The sequence below is a fragment of the Myotis davidii genome, unplaced genomic scaffold (assembly GCF_000327345.1).
Source record: "Myotis davidii unplaced genomic scaffold, ASM32734v1 scaffold111, whole genome shotgun sequence".
NCBI classification, from domain to species: domain Eukaryota; kingdom Metazoa; phylum Chordata; class Mammalia; order Chiroptera; family Vespertilionidae; genus Myotis; species Myotis davidii.
Genome location: NW_006284347.1, coordinates 16,881 through 39,088, shown reverse-complemented (window position 1 = coordinate 39,088; position 22,208 = coordinate 16,881). Strand labels below are relative to the sequence as shown.

Below are 22,208 nucleotides of genomic sequence, written 5' to 3'. Positions count from 1 at the left end.
GAATGGCAGACCACCTTACAATTCCACCTGCTTTTGTTTTCTATCAAAATGTTTCTCTAAACACCAGACTTATGTCATTTCTGTGTACAGACAGTCCTTGCTTTGCATACTGCGGACTGCCTGTATTCATTTAGAGAAGTCAGGTTAATTGATTGGGTGCCGTTTTCTCCCTCCCTCTCTCCCTCCTTCCCGCACCCTCTTTGGTAGCTTAGGTCTCTGCCCGAGTTGATTCTTGCCTGCTGCCAGGGTAACTCGGCATCCTCCACAGGCTCGCATCTCCTGTGGGCTCGCACCGTCCACGGACTTGCATCCTTCATGGGCTTGCCTCCACATCTGCTTCTTCCCGATACTTGTGTGTGGGGCATCACACGTGCACATTCTCTCTGTTGGTTTCAGTAGATAGAATGCTGTGGAGATAGTCTGCCTGGAGCTTCGGTGGAGGACAGGGCACTCAGAAACCTTTGGTTTCCTCTGTTCAAATGGTCGTGTCTGTAGACCCGAGTGAAGGAGTCAGGCTGTTGCTGAGTGATCACCCACCCCTGCTGGCTGTTTTGTAGCTGGGAGTCCTCTGTCTGGTCTGTGACACAGCCAGTGTCCTTCCTCAGCCCTCTCCACCCCAGGAACCCAATTGTGAATCTACCCAATTCAGAGCCACTTTTCCAAAACACAGTTCCCACCATGTCTTTGACTTGGCTTAGCATCTTTCCTGTCTTTCTTTTTTTTTCCTACAAGGTTCAGTCCAGACTCCTTAGCTGGGCCTTTAAGACCCTCCCTCATGTGGCCTCTGCTCATTTGTCTCCCTTGTTACCTGCTGTATCAAAGCCAAATCAAATTATGCCACACACACACACACACACACACACACACACACACACACTGCACTTTACATCCCTGTACCTATGAGCTCATGGTGTGTGCTCTATCCAGAGGGTAGCTTTTTCCCCTCCCTGATCCATTTGCTAAAGTCCAGCCCAGCCTTCAGGACCTTCCCCTCCCACCAGCGACACCTCTCCCACCTGCACCCTTCTTCCACACAGGCAGGCTGGTCAGCCTTCCCTCGAGCTCTCACGCTGCCCCAAACTTGCCTCTTCCCTAGCACTTGCCACACATTGGTTATGTGCCTGCCCTCCTGCCAAGCCACTGCCTTTGCCTGTGTCTCCGCAGTGGCTGGTTGGGAGTGGCATGATGGGTGGATGGCTGGATATGTCTTTGGGTAGAGCATATCCTGAAGTTAGTAATAGCTATGTCCTTGTTTGTCGTTTCCCAAGAGCCTTGTCCCACAAAAAGAAGAAAATGACAATTTTCCGCACACTGTGAGGAGTCATTCTTCCTAAGTGCCCAGTCCTGCAGAGCCTGTCCCAGTCAGCAGCAATGCAGGGCCCCAATGACCTTCACGGCTTATGGAGCAAGTACCTTAACTTGACATTGTAGGCACTGTGTGTGCATTTTGCTTTGTTATCACTGTGGAAAGCTACTGAATGTCTATCTTTTCTTTCAGTCAAACGCTTCCGAGAACCAAAGCATGAAAGACGTCCATGGAGGATATGGTAGGCATTTAAATATTAGCTCATTCCTAGAATGGTTTGGACGGTTTGGGGGAGGGAGGGGATGGAATGCGAGCAATTATACGTAACAAAGTGTTGGACTCCCTTAATGAATTAATCATTAGGAACTATGAATGGTATGAAAGCATTTCCATTTCTCAGATACATGCTGAGCCCTACCTTTGTTCTCTCCTCCCTCTTGTCCGATTTTAGAAGGTGGGAGATGACACAGAAGCATCGGTCTGTGCTGCAGGCTCTGTAGTAACGGCTCCCTGTTATGTTATGTTAAGCCCTCAGGTTCTGTAGTCTATATGCATGAGCAAAAGATAATCTAACTTTGGAGATTAGTCAAATGCACCACGTAAATGCTCCTCTCCCCAAAGCTAGTCTTTCTCGGTCCTAGGTTGACCCTGTGGTGACAGTTTTTCCTCCGTAAAAATGGCGGTGAAGCTCAGACATAGCTTCTATAGACACAACTCCAACAAAGAAGTCACTGGCAAGGCGACGGTCACCTAGCCCGGGGATCGGCAGACAGTGGCCTGCAGACCCGTTCTAGCTCACTGTCTGTTTTCATAAATGAAGTCTTACAGCAATGGTAGTGACTACGGCCACTTTTAGGCTACAGTGACAGTTCTGAGTAATTCTGCAGAGAACAACAGCCCACAGAGCCTGCAATATTTATTCTCCGACCCTTTACAGAAAAGGTCTGCCCACCCCGACCCTGTCTGTTGTTACCGGCAGCAGCTGATGGTGGCTCAGGGCTTCAGCTGCAGACCTGGATTTGGGCAGGGCTTCTTAGCCGTGCACAGCACTTAGCTCAGTGCTAGTGGGGTCGAGTGGGAGCTCCTTAAACTAGAGGCACCTTGCACTTCATCACAAAGCTGGGATCAGACCTTTCATTATAAAGTAACAAGAAATGAAAAAGGAAAAACATATTTGAAATGTGTTGAATGTGTTTAAATATACGGGGCGGGGGGGTGGAATAGGTTTACAGTTGTAAGTATGGGAAACAGTTTATTCTTTTATTACTATTTATTAATTACTAGAGGCCCAGTGCATGAAATTCATGTGTGTGTGTGGGGGTGTCCCTCAGCCCAGCCTGCACCCTCTCCAATCTGGGACCTCTTGAGGGATATCCGACTGCCTGTTTAGGCCCGAACCCAGTGGGATCAGGCCTAAACGGGCAGTCGGACAACCTAAACAGGCAGTTGGACAACCCTCTCACAATCCAGGACTGCTGGCTCCCAACCACTCACCTGCCTGCCTCCCTGATTGCCCCTAACTGCTTCTGCCTGCATTTGCCCCCAACTGCCCTCCCCTGCAGGCCTGGTCACCCCCAACTGCCCCCCTCCCCTGCAGGCCATCTTTGATCACATGGGGGTGGCCATCTTGTGTGTTGGATTGATGGTCAATTTGCATGTTACCTCTTTATTAGATAAGATTGTATTATTTTCCATGTGAACAACTGTAAACCTACTTTTGCTTACCCTGTATGTTATTAATCAGTGGCCTTTTAGGGATTTGAGTGCAGTGTTATTAAAGGTTTTGAAAAGTCACTGAATCACCAAGCCTGGGTTAGTACTGATGGCCCAGGAAGAGGTGATTAGTAATTCGAAGTTGGGGTCTCCCAGTGGCTTTTTTCCTACTTCAGACTTAGCTTTTCCCCAGATTGGTTACTCCCCTCCTGTCAGTGTGATCACCAGTGCCAATCCTATTTTGTACAGGTTTCTAGACACTTCTAAACAAGCCATAGGAATGCTGTTCATCCACTTTGCCAATGTGTACCTAGCGGATCTCACCGAAGAGGACCCTTGCTCACTGTAAGTGGTTCGTATTTGAGTACAAACATCACCTGTCCCATCACTAAAAATGTCTTTCTGCTGCCAGCCATGTTTCCTCTCACTCGGGGAGGGGCAGCTTGCTTTGTCCTCTGCTCCTCCGAGAGATCTGAGTTCTGTTTCTTGGCTCTCTGGTACCCTTATGTCTGCCAGCTTCCTGGCTGGGCAGCACAATGCCCTGAAGGAGTGTCTGTGCTGGGACAGGACACACACGGGGCTTCTCTGTGATGTCAGCCACTCAGGTTCGAAGCCATTGTTGACCGTCTTTGACCTCTTGACCCGAAGAGCATGGGTTGTTTCACCTTGTCAGTGCAGTGTGCCTTCCACACAGCCCCAGAGCAATCTGCCTGAAACCCCCGTTGGGCCATCATACGCTGTCCTCCCTGCCGACAGCACCTCTCTCACTCAGCAGATGGAGTGGGAAGGGAGGCTCACCTGCCTTATCCTGACTCCATCTACTACTTCCTGGCTCAGACTTGGTGCTTCAGCCATGGTAGAGCGACTCCTGGTGGCTCTCAGCCCTGCCAGCTGTCTCCTGCCTCTGTGCATTTGCCAGCTGCCCTCTGCCTGGGATGCCCCCCAGTCGTGCCCTGTCCCTGTGAGAGAAGCGGGTGGAGGGCTGATGAGTTCCTTGCCAAGAGGTTTCTTGTGCATTTAAGATCATTTGGACTAGAAGGTTCTTTTAAGCTTCTTTTTTGGTAACAGTGTGCAGTTTTGAGATTTAGTAAGACCTGGGTAAGGTTGTGATCTGTTTGGATGTTTGGGTGCCATCTCAAGCAGGGGACTGGAAGGGCGATCGTCCTGCAGGGGAGATGGTTAGGAAAGGGCCTTGTCCTTCTGGTCCTTGAGCCCAGCAGCAAGCCCATGCCACCCTCTGGTGAATCGTCCTGATGTCATTGGTGGAGGTTGTCTGAGAGCCAGCTCTGTGTCCTAGAGGTATTGGGGCCGGAAAACTTAACTCCTGGTGCAGCTGTGGCCACATCACTCCCCCTTGCATCAACAAAAAGAAGATGCCTCGGCTTTAAGCAGGACATGACAGACTGAACCACAGCCAGGATGGAGAGGGGCTGTTGACAGACCTCGAGTGCGTGAACCCCAGGAAAAAGGGATCCAAGATGGGGCTTGGGGTGATGAAAAGAGCATTTGACTGAGAGGCCAGACTGCGGGAGGGTGGCTTAACTTCTTTGAGCCTCAGTTTCCTCCTCTGTCCTGTGTGTCCTACCAGATCCCCAGGATCAGAGCTTTCATCAGATGATGAGTATAGTCCCATTGAAACCATAGGGACACTTACCAATGAAGATGTGAATAGCTCAGTTGGAGGATATTGCCGTTAAAACTTCGGGAGGACACGAAAGCTCCAGCAGTCATTGAGGAGTTGCTGGGTGGGAGGCTAGAAGGCAGAGCAGGCATTGCTTGGGGAATGAGAGGTGCCCGCCCTCTGGTCTTCTCACCTCTCAGGGCCCTGATCACTCAGCGGAGTGTGCACCCCCTGGTGTCAGGGCTGTGCACAGCAAAGCCTGGGCCTTGAGGAGTGAGTGCTGCCCTGGGGTTTACGCCAGGCCCACCTTCGCTTTGGCCTGTGACTTTTCACAGGTGGAGTAAGGGTTGGGCTAGACCTGGGGCATCTTGGGAGTCTGCAGACCTAGAAGGGGAGCCAGTTTCAGCTCAGGAAGAGGAGAAACAGAGGGATGAGCTGCTTCCTGTGGCTTTAGGAGTCCCCTGTGTTGGGGATGCTGCTTTGGGTGGGAGGTGAGCCTTTCTGACATCCAGGGTCCAGTGCCTCTGAGGGGCTGCTGTTCTATGAACACCTCTCTCTAGTGCTTACTTACTGTTGGCAGGTACTGTCTCTATAAATTGACTCATTTGATCCTCGTAACAGCCCTGCAGTGTTGATACTTTGATTATCCTCATTTACAGTTGGGGGACTGAGGCAGAGTGATTTTATAGCTCACAGGAAAGAGCGAGGGAGCTAGGATTTGAACCCAGCCAGTCTGGCCCCACACGATACTGACTGCCATGGCACCTCACCTGTGTTGAGTTCAGAGTAGAGAGGTTTTTGTCTTTATCCCAAGGCTGCAAATAAATACTTGGTGAGGGAACGAGTGAGCTAACACATGTACAGGCACATCAGATGTTGCAGGTTCGGTTCCAGGCCCCCACAGCAAAGCGGGTATCACAGTAAAGCGAGGGGTAATCAGTCTTCTTGCTGTTGGAGGGTCTTGCCCTCAGTTTGTTAAAAAAGTATCCTCTGTGAAGCACAGTGAATGGAGGTATGCCTGCAATGTGCAGTAGGTGTTCTCACTCTTTTTAGGACGGGTCTCAGATGTGAGAACCACTTGAAACCAATTAGATGTGAGCATCTAAGAGCAGCATAGCCTGGGGCTGTGAATGTAGAGACATTGTCTTGGAGGCAGTTGCTGTTCCTTCCATCTCTGGTCTGAGAGTGACCCCTGGTGATTTTAAAGAGGAAGGGCAGGCGGGAGACAACGCCGCCCCTCCCTCTGGTTTCCGGGCCACTCCAGGGCCCTGACCACACCGAGCAGAGTGCGCACCCTCTGGTGTCAGAGGGCTGTGCATGCCACCAAACCCGGGCCTTGGGATGGGGGCTGGGTCTGCATAAAGAGCCTCCAGCCTCAGCCACTTGAAAGCACTGCCTGTGGTCTGTGGAGTCCAGAGCTGCTCTGGGGGTTCTGAGCCCTGTGGCATCTGAGAGGGTAGAGCTGACCCAGTGACTGCTTGTCTCCTGCGGCCTGTCTGCAGAACTGGGCCTGTGGCCAGTGGTGCCCGGAGAGATCTTGGTGCAGGGCCCTCAGGAGAGGGCCAGTGGGCAAGGGGCCTTGCCTTGGTGAAGTCAGGCAGGCGGAAACAGTCATGATGAGAAAGTGGTCGCGGTGGGCCTAGCCTTTTGCCTCTCTCCTCCTCCCTCCTTCAGCATCTGGCCTTTTCCATGGGAAGTCAAGCTCGCTCCTTAGAAACCCTGACTTGCACTTGTCTCCATGGCAGGCTTAGAAGCACAGGGGGAGTGAGGCTGGACGGCCCTGCCCTCTGTGGCCTGAGAGCCCCCAGGGCCATTTCCTGAGCTGCCCGGTGCAGTGGCAGTGACTGGGGCCTTGGGTGGGCTGGACTGTCAGGGAGTGAACAGTCATGGAGCAGGTATTTTTATTAAGTTCTGTTTTCCTGTTGACTCCTTGGCTGTTTCCATTCTGTCTTATGTCGAGTCTCTGTTTTGGCAGAAGCGCTTTGGTCTTTCAGGTTTCTCTGTCTCCTCCATCCCTCCCTTGAACTGTCCAGCCCCTGACTAGGGGCTGCACACTGCGCAGGGCCCTTCCCCGGGGCTCCCAGAGGAGAACGCTGCGGCCTCCTGCTCAGGCACATTGACGGCTCTCTGCCCCCGGCCCCCAGAGCCAGGCCAGGCAGAGAGTTGGGCCGTCAGCCCTGACGCTGGCTCTGGTCAGCACACAGGCCCGGCTCCGGCTCTGGCTCCCTGATGGTGCCACTGTGCCCTCTCAACTTCCTCATCAACAGGTACCTCATCAACTTCCTCCTGGACGCCACCGTGGGCATGCTGCTCATCTACCTGGGGGTGCGCGCCGTCAGCGTCTTGGTGGAGTGGCAGCAGTGGGAGTCCCTGCGCTTTGGTGAATATGGTAATGTACCAGGGACACTGGTGGGGAATGCGGGGGATTCCTAGAGGGGTTCCTTGCCCTGTGCAGCCCTCCAGGCCAGTGGATTCAGAGACGATTCAGGAGCTGGTGGCTGTCTCTTCCGTGGTGGAGGGACTGGTTCTGGGTCCCGAGTGCCATCCTCCCCCAGCGTCAGAGTGCCCGCGTCGGGGCATGTGGGTGCTCACTTCACTGCTTGGCTTCAGTCTTGTAGCAGGAGACACACTAAATGCAGCGAGGACAGCGCTGGCCTCTTCCACCAGAGGGCACTAGCGGCCCACCTACAGAGTCATGAGGCCACCGCACTGGGCCAAGCTGCCACCTCCTTAGAGAGATGGGGGTGGCTCTTGGTTTGGAGGTGCTCAGTAGGGAGCTGCCCCTCTTTCTGTTTGTCCTCTCCTTAGGCCATTTTATTACAAAAAGTCAGGACTGGAGGGTCCATCCCCCTGGGTCCGTCACCTTGCTACCTCCTATGGGCTGGCCTCCCCCCCAGCATCTGACACGTACAGTCACCAAGGACACCAGTTCGATCCTCACTCGCAAAGATGCGACTTAAAGCAGGTGACTTACAGATGCTGGCCCAGCTTCGACCCCATTGCACCTTGTCAGACCGCATGGGACACAGCTTGGCTAGGAGGCTGCCCCGTGCTGGTCCTGAGCACGAATGCCGTTTACTCTGCACTCCCAGAAAAACGGCCGATGTGGCCTCCACAGGGCTGTGGGCGAGGGTGCTTTCTCCGGGCTCTGCCACAGCCTGGTGACTCAGGACCTGGGGATTCAGGGTCAGGGGACAGCAGCTCCCTCCACCGTCACAGCTGGCCCTGCTGCCTGGAGCAAGGAGCTCCTGTTCTCGGTGGGAACAGCATACGTGGAACCTTCGCCGTGAAAGGTGCACACAGCTCACGAGGGAAGGAATACAGGTGGAAATCTGGGTCCTCCTCGCCTTTCCGGGGCCCGAGAGCTGCTCGCTCCTACATGACCCAACACTCACTAGAGACTGACATTTTAAAGGGGGAGCCGATTCGTGGAGCAGGCTGTGATGAGTGCCTGGGGTATTTCTAGAAATCTTAGTAATTGTCTGTCTCCATTGAGGGGAGATGAGCTCAGGGGAGGGCTTTTCTTAGCCTCGTTACCTGATGCCTGGTGAGTCACTGACCTAAGATAGTGTCCGACACACATGTGCTCCTGTGGCTCCAGGGAAGGCTTCCGAGGAGCCCTGAGTCATGGGCTCCTCAGCTTGGAGGATGGAACGGATGCAGCACATGGACCAAAGCAGCAGCATCCTCGGGCATAGGAAAGGCACCCTGCGGGTTGAGCAACACAGGAAGCTCACCCTGCCAGTGCCTGGGGTGCTCGTGGCTGCCACCCTGGGTTCCTCAGCCTCCTGCCACCTCCAAGAACAGTGCTCATCACTGCTTCCTTGCTGTTAAGGTCCTTCTGGAAGCAGGGTTCTCAATAATCGCTTACCGGTGCCCAGGAAGTCCACCACAGCCAGTCGCGAGCCACTCGGTGACCTGGGAGTGGCGATCGGGTCTGGTCCTGATACACAAGGCATTATGGTTCTGCCGGGGTCCAACCCCAGCGGGACCAGGGGTCCCCAAAGGTGTGGACGGAGTCGGCGAAGAAGGAATGACACGGAGACAGCGTTCAGTTGATCAGCAGCCTAGGCAGGATCTCTAGCCAAGTTCTAGTCAGGATCTCCAGCGAAGTTCTGGTTAGGATCTCCAGCCAGGTTCTGTGGTCATGTTCTCTCGCTAGGTTCTCCAGCCAGGTTCAGGTTAGGTTCAACTTCAGGGGAAAATCCCTACCTGGGGAAACAACCTTTCTCGGAGAGGTGACCTTGGACCGGCTCCCGGCATGGTTCCACCTGTTCCGGGCTATTTTTTCTGCATCTCCAAGAGTAGACTGGGAGGAAGAAGGCAGTGGGTGTTTGAATCTATTTCCATGCCAGCCTCCTCTTACCTGTTTGGCCCCTGCCCTTGGGCCACCGCTGCTGCCTTCGGGAATCCGCGTTATCGCACCAGGGTGTCTCCAGAGGAAGCACTTGATCACGGGTCGGGTTGTCTCGAGTCCTCCCACCCCAGGTGCTGGAGGATAGTGTGTGTCCTCCGTCACCCGATTTCTATTTCTGCCCATTTCTTTTCTTTCTGTTGCTCTTACACCACATTATCACAAAGTTGGTGGCTTAACACGGCACAAACTTGTTACCTTACAGTCCCTAATTCAGAAGTGAGACTTGGGTCTCATGGACTGAAACCCTGGTGTCAGCAGGACTGGTTCTTTCTGGGTCTGTAAGAGCAGAGTCCATTTCCTCGCCTCTCCCAGCCCCCGAGGCTGCCTGCAGTCCTTGGCTGGGGGCCCCTTCCTCCTCCTCCAGAGCCAGTGACAGCAGGTTGAGTTCCTCTCACATCCAGTCACTCGGACCTTCTGCCCACTCCCTGTACTCTGAAGTGCCCCTGTAATGACACTGCCCCCCCTCCCCCGCCCTGCCCCCGGAGACTCACTCTGTCTTAGAGTCAGCAGACTAGCAATTCCATTTGCAGCCTTAATTCCCTTCGGCCACGCTCCCTGACACGTTCACAGGTTCTGGGGACTAACACGTGGCCGTCTCTGTGGGGCCACCATTCTGCCGGCCACACCTGTCAGCCAGCCGTCTGCTTGGGGCAGCCGTTCCGTGTGGACCCCAGAGCTCTCTTCTCAGTAAATGAAGAAGAGGGGCTTGTTGTCTAGGTGCTTCTATGATCCCTAGGAGAGAAGGTGAACTTGCTAACAAGAACATGGGCCTTGGGGAATGCCACCCAGCCCCGAGGGCTGAGACCGGACCCAGGCGCTGCGTGGGGTCTGCAGTTTGGTGACCGGGCTGCTCTCCCCCAGGCAGAAGCCCTGAACACAAGGTCTGTGTCCCATGGGCACCAGTGGTCCGTGGCCTTGGCCGCCCGTCCTGCCCTCACGCTCCCTTCCAAAACGTCTCTAGATACAGACGCGGTCCCTCCTCTTGGCCCCTTTCCTGTAATTGATCCTCAGGAAATAATTCAACAAAGCAAAGCGTCCATGTGCCTGAGGGTGTCCGGTGTGGTAAAAAGCGTGACACAGCAAGAATGCCTGGCTTGTTTGTCCCTGAAAGATGGGACCACGGGGAACCTAAGACTCTCAAATGGAACAGAAATCAGAAAAACCAGCACGTGGGCTCATGATGCGCAGGAGGAAATGATGTGAGAGTCGGGTTACGCTTGATTTTTTCCTTTTTCCATGTTTTTTTTTTTCACTTATTAAAGCATCTAAATGAGAAAGAGGCAGCTGCTGCAAAGTCGTGGCTCTGAAACACAGAGCAGTGTGCGGGGCAGGAGGCAGATGAGAGAACAGTCCCTCTTGTCAGTCACTTAAAAGTGAAGAGCAGAGGGAGCAAACCGGTTTCTTTAGAGAGTGAATGAGTGTTGCCACTTGTTCTGTTGACTCTTGAACATTCTCGTCCCCACTCAGGTATTTCCTACCAGTGCTTTCTGTCTGCCTGTCCCCAGTCTTATTTAACGGTTTTTTACAAATATCTTGACCTGTCGTTTTTGAGAACTTCTCTCCGTAAGGTAGTCTACTGAACTACAAAACTCCCCTGAAGATCTAGCTGGGAGAGATTGTGCTTCTGAAATGACGGTTTGGCTCACATGTGTCGTCTCCCAGAAGTAGAAGTAGATAGGGTGACCTCCGGAGAGGCAACGATGTCTTCTGCATGCTTTCTGCACGCTTCTCCCAGGGTTTTCCAGAACAGGGAATGGCCTGCTGTGTCCATGACAGCTGCACGGAGGCATTCCCTGCGCTCCCACTGGGTGCAGCGAGCAGGCTCGGCAGGGCTGCGGCCTCCGGCGCTGGTGCCGGCACAGGGGTTGCCACGAAAACGATAGCATCGAATGAGAAGCTGGAGATTTCTCTCTGGGCCAGATTCTTTCCTCAGCCTGGATCGGGGCCTTTGCCTGCCCTGAAATGTTACTCTCCAGCCCCTCCTCTGGCCAGCAGCCTCCCCCACCCTTCCTCTCCCCTGGGTCTCCCATTGGGGAGCGTGTGTTGCTCCTCAGAGGCCCATCCCGTGGGTCCTGCCTTTCACTGAGGAAGTAGCCCTCTCCCTGGAGGGGCTGGCCCTCCACCCTTCTAGTCCCTTTTGAAACATCTGGAGGCACATCTGGGCCGAGTGTCCCCTCCTGTGGACCGGTGGATCCCTTCACTTCTCAAGCATAGTGACTGATGGGACCTCGGGGCCCTCTGTCAGCCCGAGGCACAGCCCGTCTCTCCCGCCCTTTGGACTTCCTGTCCCCAGTCCGAGGTGTTTTGGGTGCCCCTTCCCTGGCAGAATCTGAATTCCTCCAGAGACACTCGGGTTACGCTTTTAGAGCTGAAGCAGCAGGGGAGCAGGGAGAGGGCGTGGGAGATGAACAAGGAGGTTGTTTGCTGCCTTCATAATTCAAAAATGTTGGCCGCTCATGGGGGGGCGGCGGGGGGGGCAGCACCACAGTCACTGGAAAAATCAACAGTGGGTAATAATAGCAGTCTTGCTTAACACAGCTCCTGCTGCCAGCGGACACACAGAGCCAGCGTCTGAGCTCCAGCAACAGGCACTCACTAACTTGATGCGTTTTAATTATGTCTTAGAATCTCTTGAAAGAAAAGACACTCTGGGTATCTCCAAATTAGGAATTCTCTGGTTTTGTTTTAAACACCCACATTTGTCGGTCCGGGCAGAGGTGATTCTTGGTGCTTTGGGGGTTCATTGAGTAGCTTTAGAGTCGGGGTTCTGGCATGGGGCAGGGCTGTGGGGAGTGGGGGGGAGGCCGTTGCCAGCCTGGATCCCGCTCTGAGCTGCATGACCGAGCGCCCACTCTCCCGGCAGGAGACCCTCTGCAGTGCGGAGCCTGGGTCGGCCAGTGTGCGCTGTACATCGTGATCATGATGTTTGAAAAAGCTGTCGTCTTCATCATCCTCCTGATACTTCAGTGGAAAAAGGTTTGCCTCTTGCCTCTTCATTAGCTCTCCAAGACACTAAGATAGTACTCTTTCTCCTTGCCACACCAGCCCAATTGGAAAACCAAATTTGTGGTTGGCTTATTTGTTTTTAGCTCCATAAGTAGACCCTGGATTTGGTCTGATATGGCAGCTGCTGGCTACCTAACAAGAGCAGTAACGAATCAATTTCTTTACTTCGCACCATCCACTTCAACGACACAGACATCTGCTCCAGATTACGCCAATGGGACACGTATATAAATCCTGTGAAAATACAGTCCTGTCCGATGTTAGTCTTCAGGCCTTGCAACACCGAGTGTCAGGCAGGTGTTCATTACATCTGCAGATGCCTTCTTCACACACCTCTCCCGGCCAAGGTTAACTGAGCCTTTGGGTGCCAGAGGCAGCAGCTGGTCACACATTGTTCCCAGGTTCCCTCGACCCTGCCCTCTGCCCTCTGCCCTTTGGCCCCGGCCCAGTGTACATACACCTTCACTGCCTCCTTCCTCCACATGCCCATGAGCCTCTGGGAACAGATGGCTCTGCCATCCTTTGGCTTTATTTGTGGCTGAGTTAATAAGGTGTTATAGAGCCATAGTCCAGGAGGTGGTGGGGGTGCAGGATTTCGGTGAGAAAGTGGTCTGGCACCTCAGTGGTGGTGTCTGATGTGACCTCACTGCCCATGTCCACACCACAGGGAGCACTACCTGCTCCGGTGGTCTCCAGGAGGGTCCCTCGTCAGCGTTCAAACCTGGGGACTCTGCAGCTCTGGGTGTGAGGTGCTGGGGTGAATGTCTGACCTAAGGGCCCCTCCTTCCAAGCACTTTCCCTGTGGCCTCCCCCCAATTCACGGAGTCTGCTTCTCTTTCCAGGTGGCCCTGTTGAATCCCATTGAAAACCCAGACCTGAAGTTGGCCATCGTCATGCTGATCGTCCCCTTCTTTGTCAATGTCAGTGCCATGTTGCATTTATTTACCCCAGTTAGCGCCCTGCCTTCCGACAGCTCTCGGGTCCCTCTGAGTGAGCATTTGTCAGCTCCCCAGCCCCACCCGACCTGGAAATGGCATGGCAGGGTGGCTGCCTCGCCAGGCAGATCCCTGCCCCAGGGCCTCTGTGCAGGTCCTAGGGACTTCGTCTTGCCCTCATGCCCGGTGGCCTCCTGCTGAGGTTCCCACCTGTGTGACAGTGACTTCTCAGTGAGAATCATTCGGTCAGCTATTCTCACCACAGTTTCAAGAGAAACTCACAGGCACACCGGCTAGCGGTTAGGAGATATGAGAAGAAACCGTAAAGGAACCTGGGTTTGGCAGATGTGACCGAGTGCTGGCCGACCAGCCCAGGGAGGAGCCGGAGGACTTGGTCCCAGGCCCCACTCCATCAGTGGCTGGGGCCAGGGCTGTCTCATGAGTTACCACCACAGTAACCCTGGGGATAAAGAGGGCAGGGCTTTCTCTGATAAGAAAGCAAAAGAGAGAGAGATGAGGATTCTCTCTTTAAGCTTCTGAGCGATAGGGGGATGGATAAGGTTTTTCTCTGCCTGGTCAGGTGCTGTCATCGGGAGTGGGGTGGGAAGGATGGGGGTGTGGGGGCTGCCCTGCTTTGCTTTCACACATGGCTTATCCCCAAATAATCTGTACCTTTCCTCCCTACAGGCTTTGATGTTCTGGGTAGTGGACAATTTCCTCATGAGAAAGGGGAGGACGAAAGCTAAACTGGAGGAAAGGGGAGCCAACCAGGACTTGAGGAACGGGAGCAAGGTCCGCTACCGAAGGGCCGCATCCCACGAGGAGTCGGAGTCGGAGGTAGGGCCGAGCCTCGTGCTGCTGACCTGAGGGGTCTCACGTCAGCCAGCGGGAGGGAGACGGTTCCCCTTCCGCCTGGACCCCTTCCTGCTGCCCCGTGAGCCTCCCCAGGGCAGGAAGGTGGAGGCCCTGTTCGGGGTGGCTCCCCCCGAGCTCCCCTCGTCGATGGAGAAAGACAGGAAAGGGAGGAACTGCCTTGTGCCAGGGACGCTGTCAAGGCCTCTCACGGGCCTGACCGTGGCCTTGAAGCATTGAGGTGTTTCACTCCCTGAACTACTAACAAGCGAGGGAAGTGTTGGCTGAGCCAGCTGGAAACGTCTGAAATGTAGGGGTCCTCATCTCTTATTTTCAAGTTTCCTGACTTGAAGATTTTGGCCTGAGGGAGACTCCTGGTCATCAACAGGAGCGCGAGGCCAGGCTGTGTGTCCCGGGCAGCTGGCGGCACCCACGTGCCACTTCCGTGCTGCCAGCGGGGCAGGCTGCCCCGTGAGAGCCCTTGTTCAGCTCCCTCGGTGCTGCCCAGGGTGCTGCGAGGGGCTTCAGAAATGGCCGAGAGCGTGTTTCCCCCAAGAGGCCGCCATAGGCGGGGAGGAGAAGGCGGTGCCTGGACAGCTCAGCATGACCACAAGGTCTGCTGGTGAGGTGTTCGCAGAACCCTGGGAGGACCCTGGGGCAGTCCATGTCACTGCTGGGCTTCCTAGGGGAGATCTGAAAGCGGAATAGATGGCAGAACGGCGAACCCTGGCATCTGACCTGGGCTGGTCGTGTTGTAGGAGTTTCGTGAACTTGAGGTGAGGCTCAGCGTTGCAGGCAGCCTCTGTGCAGGGAGGAGCAGACGTGGTCACGTAGCGGGTCATATGGGTGACGGCCAGAGCAGCAGGTATTCGGAGGATCGGCCAGAATGACAGAGGAGGCGGAGGTCTGAGTCCGATGAGCGAGGGCTTGGCCATCCAGGCTGAGGCGCTAGGCGTGCTCGTGTCCACTCAGCCAGGGTTTCAGCATCCCGTGGAGGGGGGTGGGGTGGGCCAGCTTGTCCCCCTCTGTAAAGTAGCCTCCCGTCACGCTCTTCTAAAGAAATACAAGACTGAGGCCTGGAGGGGCTGGCACCCCGTGCCGGGGTCCAGGGCGGGTAGAGGAAGAGGCACCGCCGGCGGTGACGCAGGGCCGTGCCTCTCCGCTGCCTCAGATCCTGATCTCGGCCGATGACGAGATGGAGGAGTCCGACGTGGAGGAGGACCTCTGCAGACTGACGCCCCTGAGGCCGGCGAAGAAGAAGCACCGCTTTGGGCTGCCTGTATGATGCCTCCGGTGCGGTCAGGTCTGGGGCCCGGCTGCTCTGCAGCCCCCTTCCTCCCCTCCTCTCTCCCTCCTCTTCTACCTCCGTCCTCGCGCTCTGCCCACTCCCAGCGACCGGACCGTGACTGGAGAGAGGGAGGCAGAGCCGGCGCCGAGCGGGTCGCGGCTGTTGGAGGTCCCCACTCAGTTGCACTACAAACACTGACCAAATATGCAAGCCAGGCTTTTTCTCCCTTTGTTGTCGTCCGATGTTGCCGTGAGGGACCCCGGAGCCCTGTCGGGTGTCCAGCGGGGGGGCCATGAGGAAAAAGCTCACTCGCACACAGACTGGGTAGAGCCCCTCCCCAGGGCCGGGGAGTGAAGACATCACAGGTTTGGGGCTAAAAGTCCCTCATTGACGGAGTTGGACCCGCAGTGCGTTCTTACTCAAAATGGCTTTTATAACTTGATTTCTAAAGCCGGTTTTACGAGATGTCACAGTGTTCATGTTTTTTGAGTATGTGTTTATTTCCTATGGGACTAATGGGCAAAACATAGATTTTTAAGTCTTCCGTATGCTGTTGACTTTTATATTTTTAAGTTATATTTTCATACTGTTGTATTTAAAAAGTCTTTTTAACCCCCAAAGAAATGGGTTCGTTTGCCTTTCATGGGATGGTGGGAGGAAGAAGCCGAGGGTTTTTTATTTGCAATGCTGTTAGGTAATCTGTGATAAGATAGGGTAGCGAACACAGTAGGAACGGAGATGGGTCCTTATCGGAGGTCAGCAAACTCAGTGGGTCTGTAAAGGTCGGCCCGGGCAGGAGGCAGCTGGCCCAGACGTGGGTCCAGTGCCCCTGTGCATGCCAGGCCTTGCGGCTCCTTGGCCTTCCTGCTGGCAGGGCAGAGGTCTCAGTTAAATTGGACCAGCAAAAGGGGCTAAGAGGTCTACGTGTCCAGAGAAATTGAGGCTGCAAGGCCAGTGCTGTTTGTTCCTCGCCTCTCCTCAGCACCTCCACGTCTGGTTTAGAATGTCGCCTCAGCCTCCATGCCTCCCCTGGCGCAGCCTTCAGAACCAGCCTTTGGACCCGGCTCCAGGTCAGGCTGCCCCGGCCTGTTATCGCGTCCATTTATTTTGCACAAGAGTCTGGAGAACACCTGCCTGACCAAATGGTCGTTTTTCACATACTCCAGGGCAGGGGGGTGGCTGCATCCACAGCCAGGACAAGGTGCTTCTAACTGTGTCCCCCCCACCACCCCTTGGGGAGTGGCCCCCACTCAGCCTGAGCAGGGGTCCCGGTGGCTTTGGGAGCCTGCTGACTGGCAGTGAATTGGGCTGACGGGGCACTTGCCTGCTGTGGATGCAGCGAGGTGGAGCGGCCCAGTGTGTGTCAAGCCCGAGGCAGCCATGGAAGTTTAGGGACAGAATACCAGCTGCTGAAGTGTGAGCTGAAAGTGAGGCAGGTGCAGGGGGGCCCCCCGCCCAGAACCTTCTCTCTAGACCTACACAAAAACGTCTTCGCTTAGGAAGATTGGGTCTGAATTGTCACGTGTGAGGCAAGCTGTTAAGCCAGGCATCCCGGGCTTGTCCTCTGCCTCGAACCCTCTTCCCTAGAGTCCCCAGGCCAGAGGGCTGAGGGCGCCGGACCTGTGACTGCAGAGGAGAGAAGAGGCGAGGCGGGGCAGGGCCTCGTGTGAGATTGGGGAGGGTCTCCTTTCTCACATTGCTTCTGCTCTCCTGTAGCGCCCGTCGCCCCTCCAATCCCAAGGCTGTGTCGGTGGGTGTCTCCTCACTAGAACTGGCATTTGGGAGGACCGGGACTGGTGTTCCTGCTAGACAGCAGTCCCCCGTGACATCGCTGCCTCTCCTTACTTTTTGCTCCTATTTCATTTTGATTTGAACAACCTGTGTCCAAAGCTGTTTTTGTACCTTCTGAGCTCACCATCAGAGCTTCATTTTCAGTCTCGAGTTCCTAATGTGTCCAAACTGGAGGCGGGGTAGAAGAACCATAGTCCGTGAACAATGGAAACTGGGTCATATAGACTCAGGTTATCTGCCCATCTCAAGGCTCGTCCCAGTGCCTACTGGGTAGTGGGTTTGGAGGGGGACAGAGGCTGTGAGTGCGTGGTGGTTTCTCCCTGTATCCTGATCTTCAGTAAGGGCTTTGGTCTCGGAGCTGCAGCTGCGAAGCTGGCTAACTAGGGGATGGTGTCTGACCACAGAGGGCCTTGCGCTGTGTGGGCCTGGACAGCGTGGCCTCATGCACACATATGCACACACATGCACACACACACATGCACATGCACACATCATTTCTATGGGAGTGCGTCCTGCATCACAGGGGCTTTCTGTGAGCTGCCCGGGGAGAGCGGATGCAGAGGGTCTGTCGGGACTTCCAAGCTGTCCTCCCTCCCTGTGCAAATTTCCTCACCACCTGCTCCAAGGTGCCTTATGCGGTGCAGCTCTCCAGCCACATGGCAAGCATCACTGTGCTTGAGAAACCACAGGACACCAACTGGGTATTGTCCACCGTCCGTCTCATTTGTCAGAATCTGCACCTTGGCCAAGACAACCATGATGGGAACTTGTAAGTCAGGGTCTTGAACAAGTTCCTTGTAACAAACGGAAATCACCTGATGAGGTGAAACTGCCGCATCCGAATGGAAGAGACTGTTGTGGCCCTTCTTTCCTTTTGCTGCCTGTGCTATGGGAATGTAAGGAGGGGTGCTGGTGAGGCCCAGGGAGCCGTCCGTGGCTGCAGCCTGCAGACCTGCAAGGCGAAGGTCTGTGGCCCCTCGGCTCGCCCGCGGGCACGCTGGTGGCTGCCCGCCTCAAGCTTTAACTTGCACCCCTTCCTGGCAACAGGGAGTCCTGGGTTAAGGTTGGCTTCTCACACCTCTACAGGGAAAATATGTAACGGCTCGGATCCAAGTTGTGTCTTCCCCTTGGCAGTGTAGGCCGTGGCTGCTGCCCAGAGCCCCCTCTGAAGGGGCCCCAGGGCTGTGGCCCACTCTGCCCTCCACATTACAGTTCACTGGCCTTTTTACATCCGGACCAGCATAGGTGGCACTGGGGATGCCCTACCAGCCAGGGCAGCCACTTTGTATGGTGTCGGGCAGCTTTTAGGAACTTCACACACTTGCAACTAGGAGGGGAGAGCGCTCTGTTTACCCTGTGGGATGTTGGTGACCCGAAGGGCTTTGTTCTCGGCGAGGGAACCTCTGGTCCAACTGTCGTCGGCACCTTGAGCTCCTGGGCGGTGAACTGGTTTAACTTGGTTTCTCTTTTCATGAAGTTTATTAGAAGCCAGACCTATGTGAGCAAACCATGGCCTACTTCCACTGTCTGCCTAAGGGGTGTTTAATCGGTGGTGTTACGATTCACAAAAACACATTTTTGAAATAAAAGGGAAGACAATGTACTTACATTATAAAATGGTTTACAATAAAATTTGATGTCTTGTTACATTTTTTTTTTTTAAAGAAACCATCACTTTGGTGGCTGTTGGTGTGTGTTCTCTTGAGTTGAAACAGTTTAGTGGGGTCAAGAAAATTTCCCCAGTGGGTTGGAAGGTTCTCCCCAAGAAACAGTGAGAGCGGACCTTACATCACCTCGTAGCAGATGTGGGAACCAAAATCTGCTGAGAAGAAAACCCCAACATACTCTCGCCATTTCCACTTCCCTGCTAATGTGAGTAAAAGCTTCCCTGGGGAGCAAGTGGTGCTGGGAGATGGAGTGTGAGGGGTGAGCATCCCACAGCCTGTCCCTGAGGCCACGGGCCTACAAGGCAGGTGCCTCCCGGGCAGAGCCAGCTGGGGGGCAGAGCCAGCTGGGGGACAGTGAGGAAGCACTCACTGGGGAGCTGGGCCCTCACAGACCGGGTCTGCCCTCGGTGTCTCTTGGCCCTGTTCGGAGCCCTGGGTCTCTGCCCATAGCTGTCCGAAGGCATTCCTCATGTCAGCACTCGTCTCAGATGGAGCCTGGCAGTCTTCACATTGGCCTCCGGGGTCAGGTCCAGGCAGGAGGGGATTTGGGTGGGGTTTGAGGAGTGACCAAATGTCAACCTGTTTGGGTCCCGTCTGCTTGGAGCCTTTGAGTATAAAAATAACCTCACACTACTGCCCACACCCACCCCAGGCCTAGAGTCCTGCAGGGGTCTTCCCTTTGAGGACGGGTATTAGGAGCTAGCAGCAGAGTACTACGTGGCCCTTGCGGGGGCCCTTGGCCTGCCCCTCCCTCCACAGGCCAGTGCCTGCAGTGGGCTTCACTGTGTCCCAGCCTCTTCAGCAGCCTAGTGTCCCAGGCCAGGGGCCTTTCGGTGACCTTGTCTCGGAGGCTTAGTGCTGTTCCTGCCATCAGCTCACCCTCAGCCACAAAGTACGGTTTCCTCCTGGTCCTTTACGCTCTTCATCCCTTTGCTGAACGTGCTCGGGGAGCCAGACAAAGGACGGGGCATCAGCAGGGCCACAGATGGAGAGTTCCCCAGGCTTCCTGTGGCCGCAGTCTCCACCCGTGACTCAGGGGTGCCCTGTGCTCCACCGTGAGCCCAGGGAACTCGCCGCGAGCAGAGCTCACGAGAGGCAGTCAGAGAGGCTCGCCCTGCTGCTGTGCAGGGCGGGTGTCTTTCCTCTGGAACCAGGGAAGGGGCAGAAGAGAAAGAAAAGCCCAAAGCGGTCAGCCTGGGATGGACTGTCACAGATGGACAGCCCCTACTGCCACACACATTCCAGCACCCACATTCATAAACACGAGTCGCTGCCAGTCCCAGCACCTCCCGCTTGGAAGTAGAGCAGCTGTCTCTGAGGGTGCAGGCTCCCCAGCTGTCTGTCACCACGGCCGCAGCCCCCTGGGCAGAAGTGCTCAGCGATCCCCTATCATCTCCGAGAATAAACTCTGAAGCCAGTGGCTGTGTGGACCTGAATCATCGGGGTCGGGGAGCCGGTCGGAACAGGGGGAGTGACTTCCCAGGACAGGCAAGGGGACTATATAAGCTCAAGAGGGCCGGGCACCCAGATCTCTCCCACCAGCTACTGCTGCCAGAGAGGAGCCTTCGGAGCAGCTCTCACTCAGCACTCACCATGTCCCAGGTAGGAGGGCCCAGCACGGTGTGTTGGTGCGGTGGGGGTTGGGGATGGGGGGTGGACAGCTGGACACCATCATCTCTGGCAGCTGTGTCTTGAGCTGAGCTCCAGGCATAAACACGGGAGCTCTGCAGCCCCTGGGAGGCGGGGAGTCCCCGCCCACCTTATCTGAGGGACCCTGTTCAGCTTGGGTTTATGGCATTCCGTGGCTTGTTAGGAGGGTAGGGAAAATGGGTGGTACTTCTAGATCTTGTGTGTGAGGAAGCTGCCCGCGGAACTGGCAGTTTGTGCACGTTTATAGCTGTGTGTGTGTGTGTGTGTGTGTGTGTGTGTGTGTGTGTACATGTGAGGCTGGATCTGTGGGTGTACATTCTGCCCGGGTGTCTCCAGCAGGATGTGTGTCTGGAGGGTATACTGTGCTGCACAGGAGCTCAGCCCAGGCTCAGGGAGTCTGCGCCTACCCCTAGGGCTTAGGAAGGAGGAAGGCCTCAGACTCCCGGCCTCCTGTGGTTGAGGGAGGGTAGACACTGAGGCTGGGTGTCCCAGCTCTGGAGGGACAGACCAGTCTGCTCCATGGGTAGATGCTGACGGGAATGTGACTTCATGGGCATCTGATTCCTCTACCTGGTTCCCACCCCAGAGGCCGCAAGGTAAATCCTGGCAGTTTGGGAGGAGAGGGGCAAACCCAAGGGACCCTCTGCCACCACACTCTTGGTAATCACCGAAAGCCTGGAATTCAGCCTCAGAGCGAGCGCCTTTCCCCTTTGCCCACTGTGCCCAAGCTCGAGATTGGCCAGCCAGGCACACAGTGTGAGGCCACGGCTGCCAGTCTGGGGAAAAGGACAGAGAGACTCAGGGTGGGGGGTCAGGGGTGATGCATCGTCTGGAAGGCTTCCTGGATGAATGGGGCCTGGGACTGGCTTGAATTGAGTGAGCAGAAAGAGGTGGGACAGAACGGGTCTCGGCCTGAAGGCCTGGGTTCTAAGGAGCCTCTGGTCTCTCCAAGGCTGGCCCCGAGGGAGCCCCCATCAAAAAGAAGCGCCCCCCTGTGAAGGAGGAGGACCTGAAGGGGGCCCGAGGGAACCTGACCAAGAACCAGGCGATCAAGTCCAAGACCTACCAGGTCATGCAGGAGTGTGGTGAGTGTTCTCAGGGGACTGGGGGCCAAGGGGGTGCAGATGTGTGTCAGTAGGAGGGGGTGAGCTGGGGGCTCCTAGGGGTCTTTTCTCAGAGTCCAGAGCTCAGGGGCTCCCCACAAAAGAGGCTTTCCATCGCCAGGAGCTTGGGCTGGGCCTCTGACCTCCCCATCCTGCCCGCAGAGCAAGCCGGCGTTGCCGCACCATCTGTGTTCAGCCGCACGCGGACCGGCACTGAGACCGTCTTTGATAAGCCGAAAGCTGGGCCTGCCAAGAGTGTCTTTGGCTGAGAAGTACACGCCACGCCACCCCCTGGGCACTGACAACACCTAGACACAGGAGTCTTTCCCAAGAACTCTTTCATGCCAGCACTCCCCTGCTCCCCTGTTGCCTCCGGGACTGCCACCCCTCCCCCTGGCCCCTGGCCTCTCAGCCCAGGCCCTCTGCGCCAGGCCCTGGGAAACACCAATAAAGAGGATGCCCAAGTGGCCCCGGCATTTGGAGAGTGTCCTTGGGAACTGGCATGGGCCCTGCGTGCAGGTGGGCATGGTCTGTACCCCCCATGTCTTTGGGAGGGTCCTTATGATCCTGAGGTGGTATAGCCACTGCCCCATCCTAGCAAGAGCCTGGGGTGTGGGGATCTGGTGCTGATCTGTGTGACCTCAGACCATCTCCCCTCTTCTGAGGCTCAGTTTCCCCTTGTATGTGACAAGGGAGGTGAGCTGAGGCCCAGTGCACAAAACAGGCCACGTGTACCGAGTGAAGCAGGTGGGGCCTGGGCTGCCCCTCCCCCTGCCTTCCACAGAAGCCAGCGCAATGCTCCTCAGGACCCCAAGGCTCCGCAAGAGCCAGGGACCTTGAGGGCCGCCTCCCCCTGTGC

General features: G+C 55.6%; 2 protein-coding genes across 2 annotated transcripts; both read left to right on the top strand.

The window, feature by feature from the left end:
• The first annotated feature begins 1,501 nt into the window (after positions 1 to 1,501).
• Positions 1,502 to 18,587, top strand: TMEM110 (transmembrane protein 110). Its single transcript, XM_015571064.1, has 7 exons — positions 1,502 to 1,547; positions 3,269 to 3,364; positions 6,908 to 7,029; positions 11,921 to 12,033; positions 12,906 to 12,983; positions 13,686 to 13,835; positions 15,022 to 18,587. Exons 2-7 carry the CDS (start codon positions 3,300 to 3,302, stop codon positions 15,133 to 15,135), a joined length of 642 nt encoding a protein of 213 aa, XP_015426550.1. The 5' UTR covers positions 1,502 to 1,547; positions 3,269 to 3,299; the 3' UTR covers positions 15,136 to 18,587.
• Positions 18,588 to 19,763: 1,176 nt separating this feature from the next.
• MUSTN1 (musculoskeletal, embryonic nuclear protein 1) lies at positions 19,764 to 21,825 on the top strand. Its single transcript, XM_006754669.2, has 3 exons — positions 19,764 to 20,198; positions 21,199 to 21,331; positions 21,512 to 21,825. The coding sequence occupies exons 1-3, from the start codon at positions 20,190 to 20,192 to the stop codon at positions 21,616 to 21,618; spliced, it is 249 nt and encodes an 82-aa protein (XP_006754732.1). The 5' UTR covers positions 19,764 to 20,189; the 3' UTR covers positions 21,619 to 21,825.
• Positions 21,826 to 22,208: the final 383 nt, after the last annotated feature.